The sequence below is a fragment of the Artibeus jamaicensis genome, unplaced genomic scaffold, assembly GCF_021234435.1.
Source record: "Artibeus jamaicensis isolate MK-2021 breed Jamaican fruit bat unplaced genomic scaffold, CSHL_Jam_final contig_944, whole genome shotgun sequence".
Classification (NCBI taxonomy): Eukaryota; Metazoa; Chordata; class Mammalia; order Chiroptera; family Phyllostomidae; genus Artibeus; species Artibeus jamaicensis.
Window position 1 is genome coordinate 4,520,871 of NW_026522020.1, and position 11,701 is coordinate 4,532,571.

At 55.3% G+C, this 11,701-nt stretch overlaps 1 protein-coding gene across 1 annotated transcript; it reads right to left on the reverse strand.

Moving 5' to 3' along the window:
- Window positions 1-2,015: 2,015 nt before the first annotated feature.
- Window positions 2,016-11,186, reverse strand: LOC119061061 (uncharacterized). Its single transcript, XM_053655308.1, has 3 exons — window positions 5,480-11,186; window positions 5,180-5,356; window positions 2,016-3,461 (listed from the first exon to the last, which is right to left on the reverse strand). The coding sequence occupies exon 1, from the start codon at window positions 10,342-10,344 to the stop codon at window positions 8,449-8,451; it is 1,896 nt and encodes a 631-aa protein (XP_053511283.1). The 5' UTR covers window positions 10,345-11,186; the 3' UTR covers window positions 2,016-3,461; window positions 5,180-5,356; window positions 5,480-8,448.
- Between the last annotated feature and the right edge of the window lie 515 nt (window positions 11,187-11,701).

Below are 11,701 nucleotides of genomic sequence, written 5' to 3' on the forward strand. Positions count from 1 at the left end.
CCAGCCCCAGGCAAGGCCTGCTGAGCATTTAATGAATTCCTGACCCACAAAATAATGACTGACATGAAGTGGTGGTTGCAAACCGCTAGGCTTTCGGGCACCTAGAACGCAGCAATAACTTTACATGTCGCACAGGCTCACTTTGTGCAATGGGTGTTGAGATGATAGTGACCAAAAACTGTTGTTTCCCTTGGCAATGGGGAGAGGGGTTGGATAGCAGCTCTGGCCTGGGGAAGTTTGCATAAATGTGCGGAGTCTCTCACGCTGTGCCAAGTTCATCTGGTGTCGTGCTCATGGAAAGCCATGTCCTTTAAGGAAGGGACCATGAACGAAATAGCGGCCATGGCAGGCCTGAGCAGTTCAGTGACCCAGTGTAACCACACAGGGTGGTCAGATCACAAATCCCTACCTGGGCAGTCAGTGGTGGGCAGTCCCATCCCAGGCCTGTCCCTTCCCAAGCAAAGGTTGATCTTGAACTTCAGGGAGCCCTGCCCATTTTTCTTATGCATCTAAGGTAACACATCAGTTACTTCCTTTCTATCCCTTGAAGTCACAACCTCCAGCACCGAAGAGCACGACATTGTCCTTGTTCCCCAGGCAGCCCTTCCACGTGCTGTGTGTCCACCGGCCTGTGTCCACCAGCGTCCAAGTGTATCACACCGTTTTCCCTTCTTCCACCTCCTTGATGTACCTCCCTCAGATTTCACGCAACCCACCCCCACCCCTTACCTCTCCTCCTTCCATTCTAATGTATAAAATAAGATGCAGAACTGCCCTTCTCCGGGGTGTAATCTCAATCCATTGAGACTTCTCTTCTGGGCACGTGCTCCAACACTTGGCCCATGTAAACTTGTAAGGCTTTCCTATGGCTGGACATCCCCTCCGTCAGGGCAGAGAACCCAGAATGCTGTCTGCCAGTTTGGGGCCAGGCACTAATTCAGTGACTTGTGAATGTTAACTTCTAATCTCTCAGCGGCCTCTACAGCAATACAGCCTGAAAGGTCTTGCAGTTTCCCCTGGAACCTCAGGTAAGATCCAATTAGCACTGGAGAGACTTCTATGACTATTAATGCGTAATTCCTACACCCACGAGTCAGAGCGGAAAAACCTTGTAGTACATGGGACATGTGTGTGTTTGCACCCAGGCGCCCATGCCCATGTGGAAGCAAAGTGGTCAAGGATTCTGAGGGCCCTTGCACCTGATACCCACAGAACCCCCTCCAGGGGGCTTCCTTTTGGGTCGAGGGTGAGCAGAAGGCAAGGCCGCGGGGCTGCCACGCCTCTGTAAGGAACAGAGACAAGTTAGGTGGGTGGTTGAGCAGCTGGGGTGGGGTCATTTCACTAGGATCTCAAATGCCAGGACAGTGACTTCAGCTCAATGCCGGAGCCATTTTCTTCAGCTAGGAACAACTCAAGTATCCCCAGAAGGGCACACCCTCCCATGCTGCCACCTCTTAGCCATCTGTAGTCATTTTCCACAGTTACAGACCCAGCCAATGTCACAGCAGAAAGGGCCCTGAGGCCCGGCACTGTCCCTCTTTCTATGAGTGGGGTAGTGGGGCCTACTCTGAACCTCCTTTCCAGATTCTGTTTATTGGCTTCTCCTCATCGAAATGGGGAGTGCCCTAGGGCCCAGTTCGAGGTCCGCCCGGATTTACTCTCTTCCGAAGTCACCCTCACTCAGTTCTTCGGCGTTTAGTACACCTGTGTTCTGCCGACACAGTCGTGCGTGTCTCGTTTCTCTTCTGGGCACTCGACACACATCCAGCCCTGGGTGGCTAACAGGCAACTCAGATTAAACCTATGCCAATTACAACTGCTTCCCCTCGGAATGCCAACCCTCCCTGGCCATTCTCAAACACCGTCCACCCAGGGGCTCCCACCAAACCTAGGCGCCACCTGGATTCCTGCCTTTTCCTCCTGTTACAGAAACAACCCCCGACCCGCGGTCTTTTGTTCTATGGCTCTTCCTTGCCCTGCCTGCCGCCAGAAGGAATGGGCTCTCAATGCCAGAGTTGGTCAAAAGGAAAGGAACTGTTTAGTTAAAGTTACACAGGTTTAGAACAATGGTGGGATTGTGCCCTTAAATCTCACTCCCTGTAGGAACGGAGATACACCCACACACACAGTCCTGCCCTCCCCCCCCTGCCCAGTCCGGCCAGTCCCAGAGCGGGCCAGTCAGAAGCACCACCTTCCAGAAGGAAAAAAAGCTCAAGTCTGCAGCTCACTCCTCCTGGTTCCTCCCAGTCGTCCGTGCTGGGCTGGGATGGCAGGTCCCCCGTGGTTCCCGGCACCACCAGCTGTGTCGCCGCGATCACGGTCTCCAGTTAATACAAAACCACATGGCACCTCCTCGTGGCCGGCCGGCAATAGTCCTTTCACCCAGTATTGACCCGCAGGGGCTGTGCATTGTCTCCCAACCCACCTGGTGGCCCGCCTTTTAGTTTAAATCCCAGCCTGGAACCTCCTGGAAACGCCATTTCCGACTCCTCCCACAATGGGCTACACCTGCCCATACCCTCCTGTTCTCTGCCTTCCTGAGCTGCCATCGTGAGTCCAGGCAGGCGCCATAACCAGGGGGAGCTGCCTTCCAGCTACAACACGGGTCAAAGTCACACCCCTCTCCCTGGCCCAGGCAGACAACGAAGCTAGAAGCTAGTCTGCCATTGCCAATGCCATTGCCATTCCCTCCCTGTGCTACTTCCCAGCGCCCGGGCCAGGCTTCTCAGCCTCTGGGCCCAGACCCCGCTCTGCACCTGGTTCCACACCAGTTACAGTCCCCCATTTCAGATAAAACCCTTCATATCTTACAAAAGGACAATGGGTGAAGGTCTCATCTTCTTGTAGCTACTTCCAGCTGGACGTGGCTGCTGTCCTCCCTACCCTTGGGTCTGGGTTTCCCTGAAAGAGTCAGGGGAGGGGGGGAGTGGCATAGACTGTGGACTTCCCATGAGGGGAAGGACCTTGCAGAGCCTGGTCAGTGGGCTGTGGGGAGCGGCGGGCTCAGTATCCGAAGGCTGGCATTACTGGACAGTTGGCATCCTTGTCGGATTCTGGAGGCGACAGATTTAGCAACAGGGTTAGAAGGCACAATTAAACCGTAGGCACTAAATGACAAAGGCAGGGGCCAATTCTTCAATGTCCCACATCAGGAAGAGGACGGCTTCTCTGCAGCAAGGCGTGCGAGGCAAGCTGCACCCGTCCGAAGCCCTGTGCCCACTGCTCCGGCTGAGGGGCCACTTTAGGATTTCTCCCCTTTCAGATTTCGGGGCCCTTTCTGTCCGAGCCATCAAGACAGAAAAGGAAAAAGTGAAGCCCACAGACTGGCCGAACCCTTCACCAACCCAAGCACTTAGTTCAGCCAAACCGTTCAGTCTCGGGGGCGATGACGAAGATGGGCTCCTGAAGTGAGGCCTGTATTGCACCCAATCGCTCAGGTAGTGAGGCCACAGGCATAGACCCTATGAACACAGAACACACAGGTTAACTCACACAACAATCCCCAAACCAGTCTCTGCGCCTGTGAGGCTGTCTTTGGGAAGACATTCCACTGTAAGGTCCTTCCTGCAATGACATTTAACAATGGCAACAGGACAGGTCCTTTGCACCTGTAAATTGTACATCTTCGGTGACATCACAAACCTGGTTTCAACTTTCAAATGAAAGCAAACTTTGAAGACAGTTAGCTGTGCCATTCTGATGTCCAATACTGAGCATCATGATTTTCCTTAAACCATGATTTTTCTCCCTGAGATCAGCCTCATTGTTACTGAAGGGACTACATTGAGTCCAGCTTTTAATTTTGCCTGTTTGTTTGCATAAACACACCAAGAGCAGCCTGGATCACTTCTGATCCTTAAGTCTGCTTTGCTGGAACTCACACGGGGAACCTTCAGATTGACTTCTCAGTCTGCCCCTCGGGGCACAGAAGCAGAGCCACACATCTGCCATCTGGCTTCACCTGTACCAGTCGTTTCACTCAAATCCTTGAGCCTCCATTGCGCCTACAGGTTCCTTTTTAGCCATCTTTCAGGAAAGCAACCTTCGTTCCTTCCCTGGAAAGACTGGCACAAACCACGCAGCCAACCAAAGTACCAGGCTTTTCTCACGAGCTTTCGCCAGCTTCACAGGTCAATCCCAATTCCTCGGGGCTGTCTGGTGACAACCAGAACCCAGACACGCCTCCTTCAGGTGTGACATTCCAGTCAAAGTCTCGGTTAACAAAACCACCATTGACGACTGGTCTTAATGGATTTATGCGAAGAAACCTTATGTCATCACTCACTGCTTCAGAGTGCCCAATTCTGGAGGGATCAGGCAGGGAGAAAAACACGAAGTGTGATGGAAAATCCTTTTCCTTCTGACACCCACCAAGGTGGCATCTCCGTGCCTTACACCTTCCATTACTAACCCCACATAATTCCTTTCCAAAACTTTCAAACTTCTACAACCTTTGACACACCCTCTTCTATCTGCACAGCTTCCCACAGACCTTCAGAACATCCAAAAAAATTCTATATCCTTTTCTACACCTCCTTCATTTCCATAATGTACACTTCCCCTGTTGACTCTCCCGCAGTGTGTGAAGTTTTAACCTTCCCTGGAATCCTCAGTTTCCCTTTCAGAGAAAAACCCAAAACACAGACAGGGCTGCAGAGGAGCCGCGCAGAGGCAGAGGGGCTCCCTCGCGGCAGGGCGCCCGGCGGCCCGGCACAGACTCGCTCCTTCCCCTCGGGCCGAAAGCACCCAGCCTGCCCCTTCCGACCTTCCCTCGGCCTGCGGGTACAGAGGCTTTCCGATCAGAAACAGCAAAATTCAAACCACGTGCCCACGAAAATCAGAAAACAAGGAGGTGAGGTTTACTTTCCTCATGGTTTAAAACGTTTACAACCTTTATACGTGTTTTTACCCACCCAGATTTAACCATAACTCACTTTTAACCCCAGTTCTTTTCCACACTGGGAAGGACTCAAACTTGGTCCCTGGCAGCTCAAAGTCCCCAGTGTTACAAACACAGGCACAAAGTGAGAGCAACGCTGTCACCCTGTGGATGCTCGCTGTCCTTCTCCAGAAGAGGAATCTCAAACCTTCCTCTGGAGCGCAGGTCCAGCTGCCCCTTCAGCCTCAGCCGTGGCAGCAGGGTCTGCATCCCCACCCCCCCAGGCGGTGCCCATTTTACCCATGTGGTGAATCCAGGGCGGGACTCCCGTCAGCTTCAGGGAAGAACGTGCTGTCGAGAGGACGTCGTAGGGACCAGTCCCTTGTTCTGCAGCTGCTGTTCAGGGCCTTCAGTGAGACTCGGCCGGGACAGGTGCAGGGGCCTCATCGGAGGGTAGACAGACCTGCGATGAGCAAACTGGTGCGAGATGGTTAGTGTCTGCCCTGAATGCTGCGCATACTGCTTTATTCTTGCCTCGTGCTCCCAACCTGGAGGGGGCGTTCCTAGATCAGAGATTGGGAGGGGACTCCCGTAACCTACCTCAAAAGGACTCAATCCGAGCCCACTTCTGGGTGCCACCCTGATTCGGAGCAGGGCAGCAGGGGGTGCCCGGTCCGATTCTAAATGTGCTTCCTGGCAGATTTCCGCCGGGGTCTTCTTTACGGTGATTCATTTTCTCAGTCTTTCCCATGGCTTCAGGTCTCCAGGATGCACACAGTTGCCATAGTACTCGACATGCCGGTCCAACCTTCCGGGAGCTCTCCGAAGCAAACGATGGTCCGCTGTCACTCCGGGTGCTCTGGGGGAGCCCAAACCAGGGACTTATTTCTTTAGGCAACAGTGTCCCCACCTCAGTTGCCTTCTCAGTTCTAGTGGGGTACGCCTCTACCCGTCCGGAAAAACGTGTCCCTGGAGACCAGCAAGAAGCCGAAGTCCCCCTTGGTGTCAGCATCCGTGTGAAGTCCACCTGCCAGTCGTCCTCGAACAGACACATCCCCTTCACGTCGCGCGCCCTTCTCTGCACGCATCTGACAGACTGGCTGATCCTCAACAGCCCTTTGCCCGTAAGGGCCTTCCTTTCAAATGTGGCCCAATGACGTCCATCAAAGCCTCCCTCACGCAGGAGCTGGAGGACGCCCTACACCAGAGCTGCAGGGAGTAAGGCCACACCAGGGCGCTGACCTTCACGTGGAACTCGGGTCTGTGCAGTGAATCCCCTTCCATGTAATGAGGCGTGAACCCTGACGAGTCCAGATGGGGGAGCGCAGCCTCTAGGCGTGGCGTGGCGGCTCCCCGTCTTGCTGCTTTATCAGCAGTTTGGCCGCCCTGATTGGTTCCGGAGGCACCCCTCTCGCGTCCTGCCTGGGCAGCGCATGGTGGCAGCGGTCGGTCTGGTACAAGCACTGCCTCCAGCAGTTGTCAAACCTCCTCTGCATGCTTGCGTCCTCTCTCCCTGCACGCTGCTCCAAGGGCGTGGACGCCCACGAGGGCGTACTTGGAGTCTGCGTAGACGTTAACCTCCTTCCGCAGGGAGGCCCAGCTCGGCCTTTTGCGCGGAGGTTCCCCGTGCAAGGGCTTGGGTTTCTGTGACCTCGTCTGTGGTGACTCCCGCACAGCCAGCTTGTCACTGCCCATTGTCCACACGAAGCTGCTCCCATCTGGTGCTGCTGGCAGCCGGGCCGGGCTGTTAGAATGAACTTGGCCCATAGTTTCCAAGCACTCACGCTTGAGCGCTGAGCCCCCCTCCACCTCAGGAGCAGGGTGGCTGGCTTCAGGGCTGTGGCAGTCTGTAGGGTGACATTCGGGTTGTCCGGCAGAATGGCCTGCTATTCCGCACGTGCCCTGCCGCCAGCCAACATCCCCCTCTCTGTTCCATGAGTCGGAACCTGATGCGGCACCAACACCGTCGTGGGCTGCCCCAAGCCAAACTTCTCAGCCTCTAGTAAGATGTCACAGGCGGCTCCCACCGCCCAGAGGCACGGTGGCCACCCTTTTGTTGTATGATCCAGCTTCCCTGAGAGATAGGCTGTGGGTCGGGAATATTTCCCAGGGTCTGGGTGAGCACCCCCAGTCCAGTCCACTGCCTTTCATGGGCATACAATTTGAAAGGCTTCTATAAGTCCGGCAGTCCTAGCACAGCGGCCAAAGCCAGATTCTCCTTCAGAGTATCAAATGCCACCTGACAGTCCCCTGTCCATTCGAGGGGCAGAGTCCAGTCCCTTTAGGGAACTGTACAGTGGCTTTGCCTTGAGTCCAAAGTTTAGAATCCAAGTTTGACAAAGCCCTCTAATTCCTTGGACCCCGCGGAGCTGCCTTTGATTGTCTGTGGTTTCTAGTGGGTCACGGCTCACTTTCTATCTGCCATCAAGCTCCTCGGACCATCTCACTTGAAATTCCAGATACACCACTTCCCGTTGGCAAATCTGGGCCTTCTGAGGTAACACTCTATGTCCCCCTTTTGCCAAATGACTTAGGGCTGTGGTGGTGTCATGCACACAATTCTCATAGTTGCTGCTGGCTGTTGACAGGTCACCCACGGCTGCAAAGGCACTCCCGCCTCAGCTGAACATCCTGCCGGCCCTTCCCCGAACGAACATACTCGGGGTGGGCGGTGTCCCCAAATGCTGTGGCCGTGAGGCCCAGCAGCCCTGGAATGTGGCTTTAGTCTCTGGGTCCTGCCAATCAAGGTGAACAGTTGCTGAGCCCGCTCATCTCTCAGGAAGAAGGAAAACGCACCCTTCGAGTCCAGGACTGAAAACCGTTTGCTGTCCCCCGGCACATGGCCAGCAGGGCGTACAGACTGGACACCTTGGGTGAACGTCCTGGACAAGGTCACCGACGGCCCCGAGGCCCTGTGCGAACTGATGCTCACCAAAGCGCAGCTTTGTGACTGGCCGCATGGGAGTACAGAGGGGTGACTGACAGGGCCGATGTAACCTTGACTTTAAAGACCTTCGCAGCACTGGCTGGACCCCTCTAAATCCTCCTTCTTGAAGGGATACTGCTGCTTTTAGATTTATCTTCATGGTTTTGCAGGTTAACTGCTTCTCCTGGAGTTCCGTCAGCACACACAGTTCTCAGATCTCAGGGGGGAAGGGTTCCCTCCAGAGCCTCGGGGACAGGTCGGGGACACCTGCAGCCGGAAGGCATATTGAGGGGACTGGGTGCACAGCTGCTGTCTCTCGGGGAAAAGGTCATTCCGGCGTGCCGTTTACAAAGTACATCCCGGCCCAGCGATGGCCAAGGGCGATCTGGCGTGTAGAGAAAACTCCCCGCACGTTTTGACCCCCATGCCGGCATTCCAGAGGCTGCAGGAATGTGTTTTTGTACCTGGCCAGTCACTCCAGTAACCGTGACTTCATTCGGACTTTCCCCAGTTTTCAACACCAAGTCTGTATCTCCATATTTACAAAGAAATCGGTGGGCTCGTTGCCCAGTCTCCTGTCCCGGGGCTCCCGTGGGGAAATGGTGATGGGTCGGGAGACGTCCAAAGGAGCCCCAAGGCCTCCTCATTCCCGATCAGCCTGCCTTCTCCGCTTTCCCGTCGCTCGGCCGGGATCCTCACTCCTGGTTCCCCTGTTGCGACGCGGGCACTGCTCCCTCCAGTGGCCCTCCTCCCTGCAATAGGCGCACTGATGGAAGCCTACTGGGCCTCTCCTCCTGTCCTCAGGGCCCCTCTCGCCACCAGCATAGTAGCGGGCACCCAGTGAGCCCCCTTTCTTTGCTCTAGGGTTCTGCCTCTTCTTTTGTTCTCCCAGGGCTATTTTTAAAAACACCGAGGCCAGTTTTGCCTTCCTTGCTTCCCGGGCATTGTAGACTTTAAACGCTATGTCCACCAGCTGCGAGGGGCTCATTCCCAGTACCCCATCGACACGCTGGAGTTTGTTCCTGATATCGGGAGCACTCTGTCCAATAAAAGTCATGTTTACCATCCTCGCATTTTCTGGAGCCTCTGGGTCCACATCACTGTGTCTCCTGTACGCCCCATAGATCCTCTCCAGAAACTCGGAAGGATCCTCACCAGGCTTCTGCCGGAGGGACTGTATCAAGTGCAGGCCCCTCCGCCTGGGCGCTCCTCTCCTGAGCCCTTCCAGTATGCACCTTCTGTAGTGTTTCAGAGAGGCCAGGCCGCCTCTGCTGTTCGGGTCCCAGTTGGGGTCCACCCACGGAATCGCCCCAGCGGGGTCAGGGGTCCCCTGGGGATCCTCTTCCTGGAGGCGCTGGGCCTCCCGCTTAGCCTCCCTTAGAACCAGCAGTCTCTCGTCTGCCGTTAGCAAAATGTACAGGAGCGCCCGCACGTCGGCCCAGTTTGGGCGGTGAGTGGCAAAAATGGAGGCGACAAAATCTACTGTTTTCTGGGGATCATCCCTGTAGGAGGGGTTGCAGCACCTCCACCTCAGCAGGTCCGAAGTGGTGAATGGGGTGTGGGCCCAGTAGCAGCCAGTGGAATACACGCGATATGGCCTCAGAGGGCCTTGGCTCGCTACAGCGTCGGGGGCCTCCTGGTTGCAGGGGGTGGCCTGACCAGTTTGCGGGGCTAAGACACACTCTTCGGGGGCCTCCTGGTTGCAGGGGGTGGCCTGACCAGTTTGCGGGGCTAAGACACACTCTTCGGGGGCCTCCTGGTTGCAGGGGGTGGCCTGACCAGTTTGCGGGGCTAAGACACACTCTTCGGGGGCCTCCTGGTTGCAGGGGGTGGCCTGACCAGTTTGCGGGGCTAAGACACACTCTTCAGCGGGAGAAGGAGGAACAGTTGGCTTTGCAGCCCCCACCTCAGGGGCAGTTCCCAGGGGAGGTGGTACTGAGGAGGCCCCTCCCACCTGCAAAGAGGAGGGTGCCCTGGTAGAGACCCCTCCCACCTGCAAGGCTCTGTCCCCCGGGTTCTGAGCATTACCCTGAGCATTACCGGGCTTCATCCTCTCATCACCCCTTTCCTTCTGTGTTCTACTACCAGGGAGAGGTTTGGGGACCACCTTAACTTCCTGCACCATCACAGGACTCTCAGCCTCCGGCAAAACGCTGTTACACAGTGAGATGAACATGTCCAGGTAGGGGAGTTCCTCCCAACGTTCCCACTGTCTGCAATGCTGTTTCAACTGCCTAATGATGCAGTGGCTCAGGGAACCGCCCACAGGCCACCTTTTGCCGCCACTCAAAACATACGTAGGCCAAACTGTGTTACAGTAATAAATCAGTACCCGCTTAGACAGGGGATTCTTAGACGTCGACTTACAGCGGTAAGTCTCCCAGTCCCCTAGAATTCTACCCAGCGGGCTCCACTTAGCGGCCAGCTCAGAGCTGCTCTTATTGACCCGGCAGAACATGCACAAACACATAAGGAAAACACATACCACGCAGTAAAAGCCGCATACACCCCAAGCTACTGCCCACAACTCCAATTCCATTGTTGCAAAACAGTGCTCAGAAATTTTCAACCAAACAATTTCACTTCTCTGCTCCCTTCCCCGTTCCGTTTCCTTTTCACCTTTCCAGGTGTGAGTAGGCGGCCGATGCCCCCACAAGGGGTGCAGAGAAATTCTCAGAGACTGGGGAAATCCAGTCTCTCCCACACCTGAGGGGGTCAGTCTGCTACAAGCAACTACCAGCCCCACGTTAAGAGCCAGATACTGTTACAGAAACAACCCCCGACCGGGGTCTTTTGTTCTATGGCTCTTCCTTGCCCTGCCCGCTGGGAGGAACAGGGACTCCCAATGCCAGAGTTGGTCAAAAGGAAAGGAACTGTTTAGTTAAAGTTACACAGGTTTAGAATAATGGTGGGATTCTGCCCTTAAATCTCACTCCCTGTAGGAACGGAGATACACCCACACACATAGTCCTGCCCTCCCCCCCCTGCCCAGTCGGGCCAGTCCCAGAGCGGGCCAGTCAGAAGCACCACCTTCCAGAAGGAAAAAAAGCTCAAGTCTGCAGCTCACTCCTCCCGGTTCCTCCCAGTCGTCCGTGCTGGGCTGGCAGGTCTCCCGTGGTTCCCGGCACCACCAGCTGTGTCGCCGCGATCACGGTCTCCAGTTAATACAAAACCACGTGGCACCTCCTCATGGCTGGCCAGCAATAGTCCTTTCACCCCGTATTGACCCGCAGGGGCTGTGCATTGTCTCCCAACCCACCTGGTGGCCCGCCTTTTAGTTTAAATCCCAGCCTGGAACCTCCTGGAAACGCCATTTCCGACTCCTCCCACAATGGGCTACACCTGCCCATACCCTCCTGTTCTCTGCCTTCCTGGGCTGCCATCTTGAGTCCGGGCAGGTGTGGCCCTGTGACGTGAAGCCAACCGTCTCCAAGCTCTGGCGCAGGCGCTATAACCAGGGGGAGTTGCCTTTCAGCTACACTGCCGACCAGTTATGCATACCTTCTGGCTCCATTCTGGCTGGAAGATTAGGCTACGGTTATTGATATGCAAAAGAACTCTCTATCCCTGTGTTGCTACTTTTCCCAACGCCGAAACTAGGCTGGCAGGGGGCCCTGGGGCCTCTCTGCCTACACTCCGAGCACTCCCAGGCGTCCAGTGCAGGAAGGTCTTGCCTCTTCTACCTCCAAACTATCTCCACATCCTTTTCTGCTCCTGTGACCCCCCGCCAAGCCCCTGTATTTCCTTCCCGGACAAATAGGACTGCCTCTTGTCACTCTTGTCCTTGTCCCAGAAAAAAGAGGGAGGGATATTTTAAAAACATAACTGAGCCCATTGCTCTCCCCTGCTTGAAGTTCTTGAATTTCTTCCTAATTTTTTTTTAATTTGAAGCTCAA

Bases quoted from the DNA above. Each gene is read 5' to 3' on its own strand.
- LOC119061061 (XM_053655308.1), bottom strand. From the start codon at position 10,344: ATGGAATTGGAGTTGTGGGCAGTAGCTTGGGGTGTATGCGGCTTTTAC.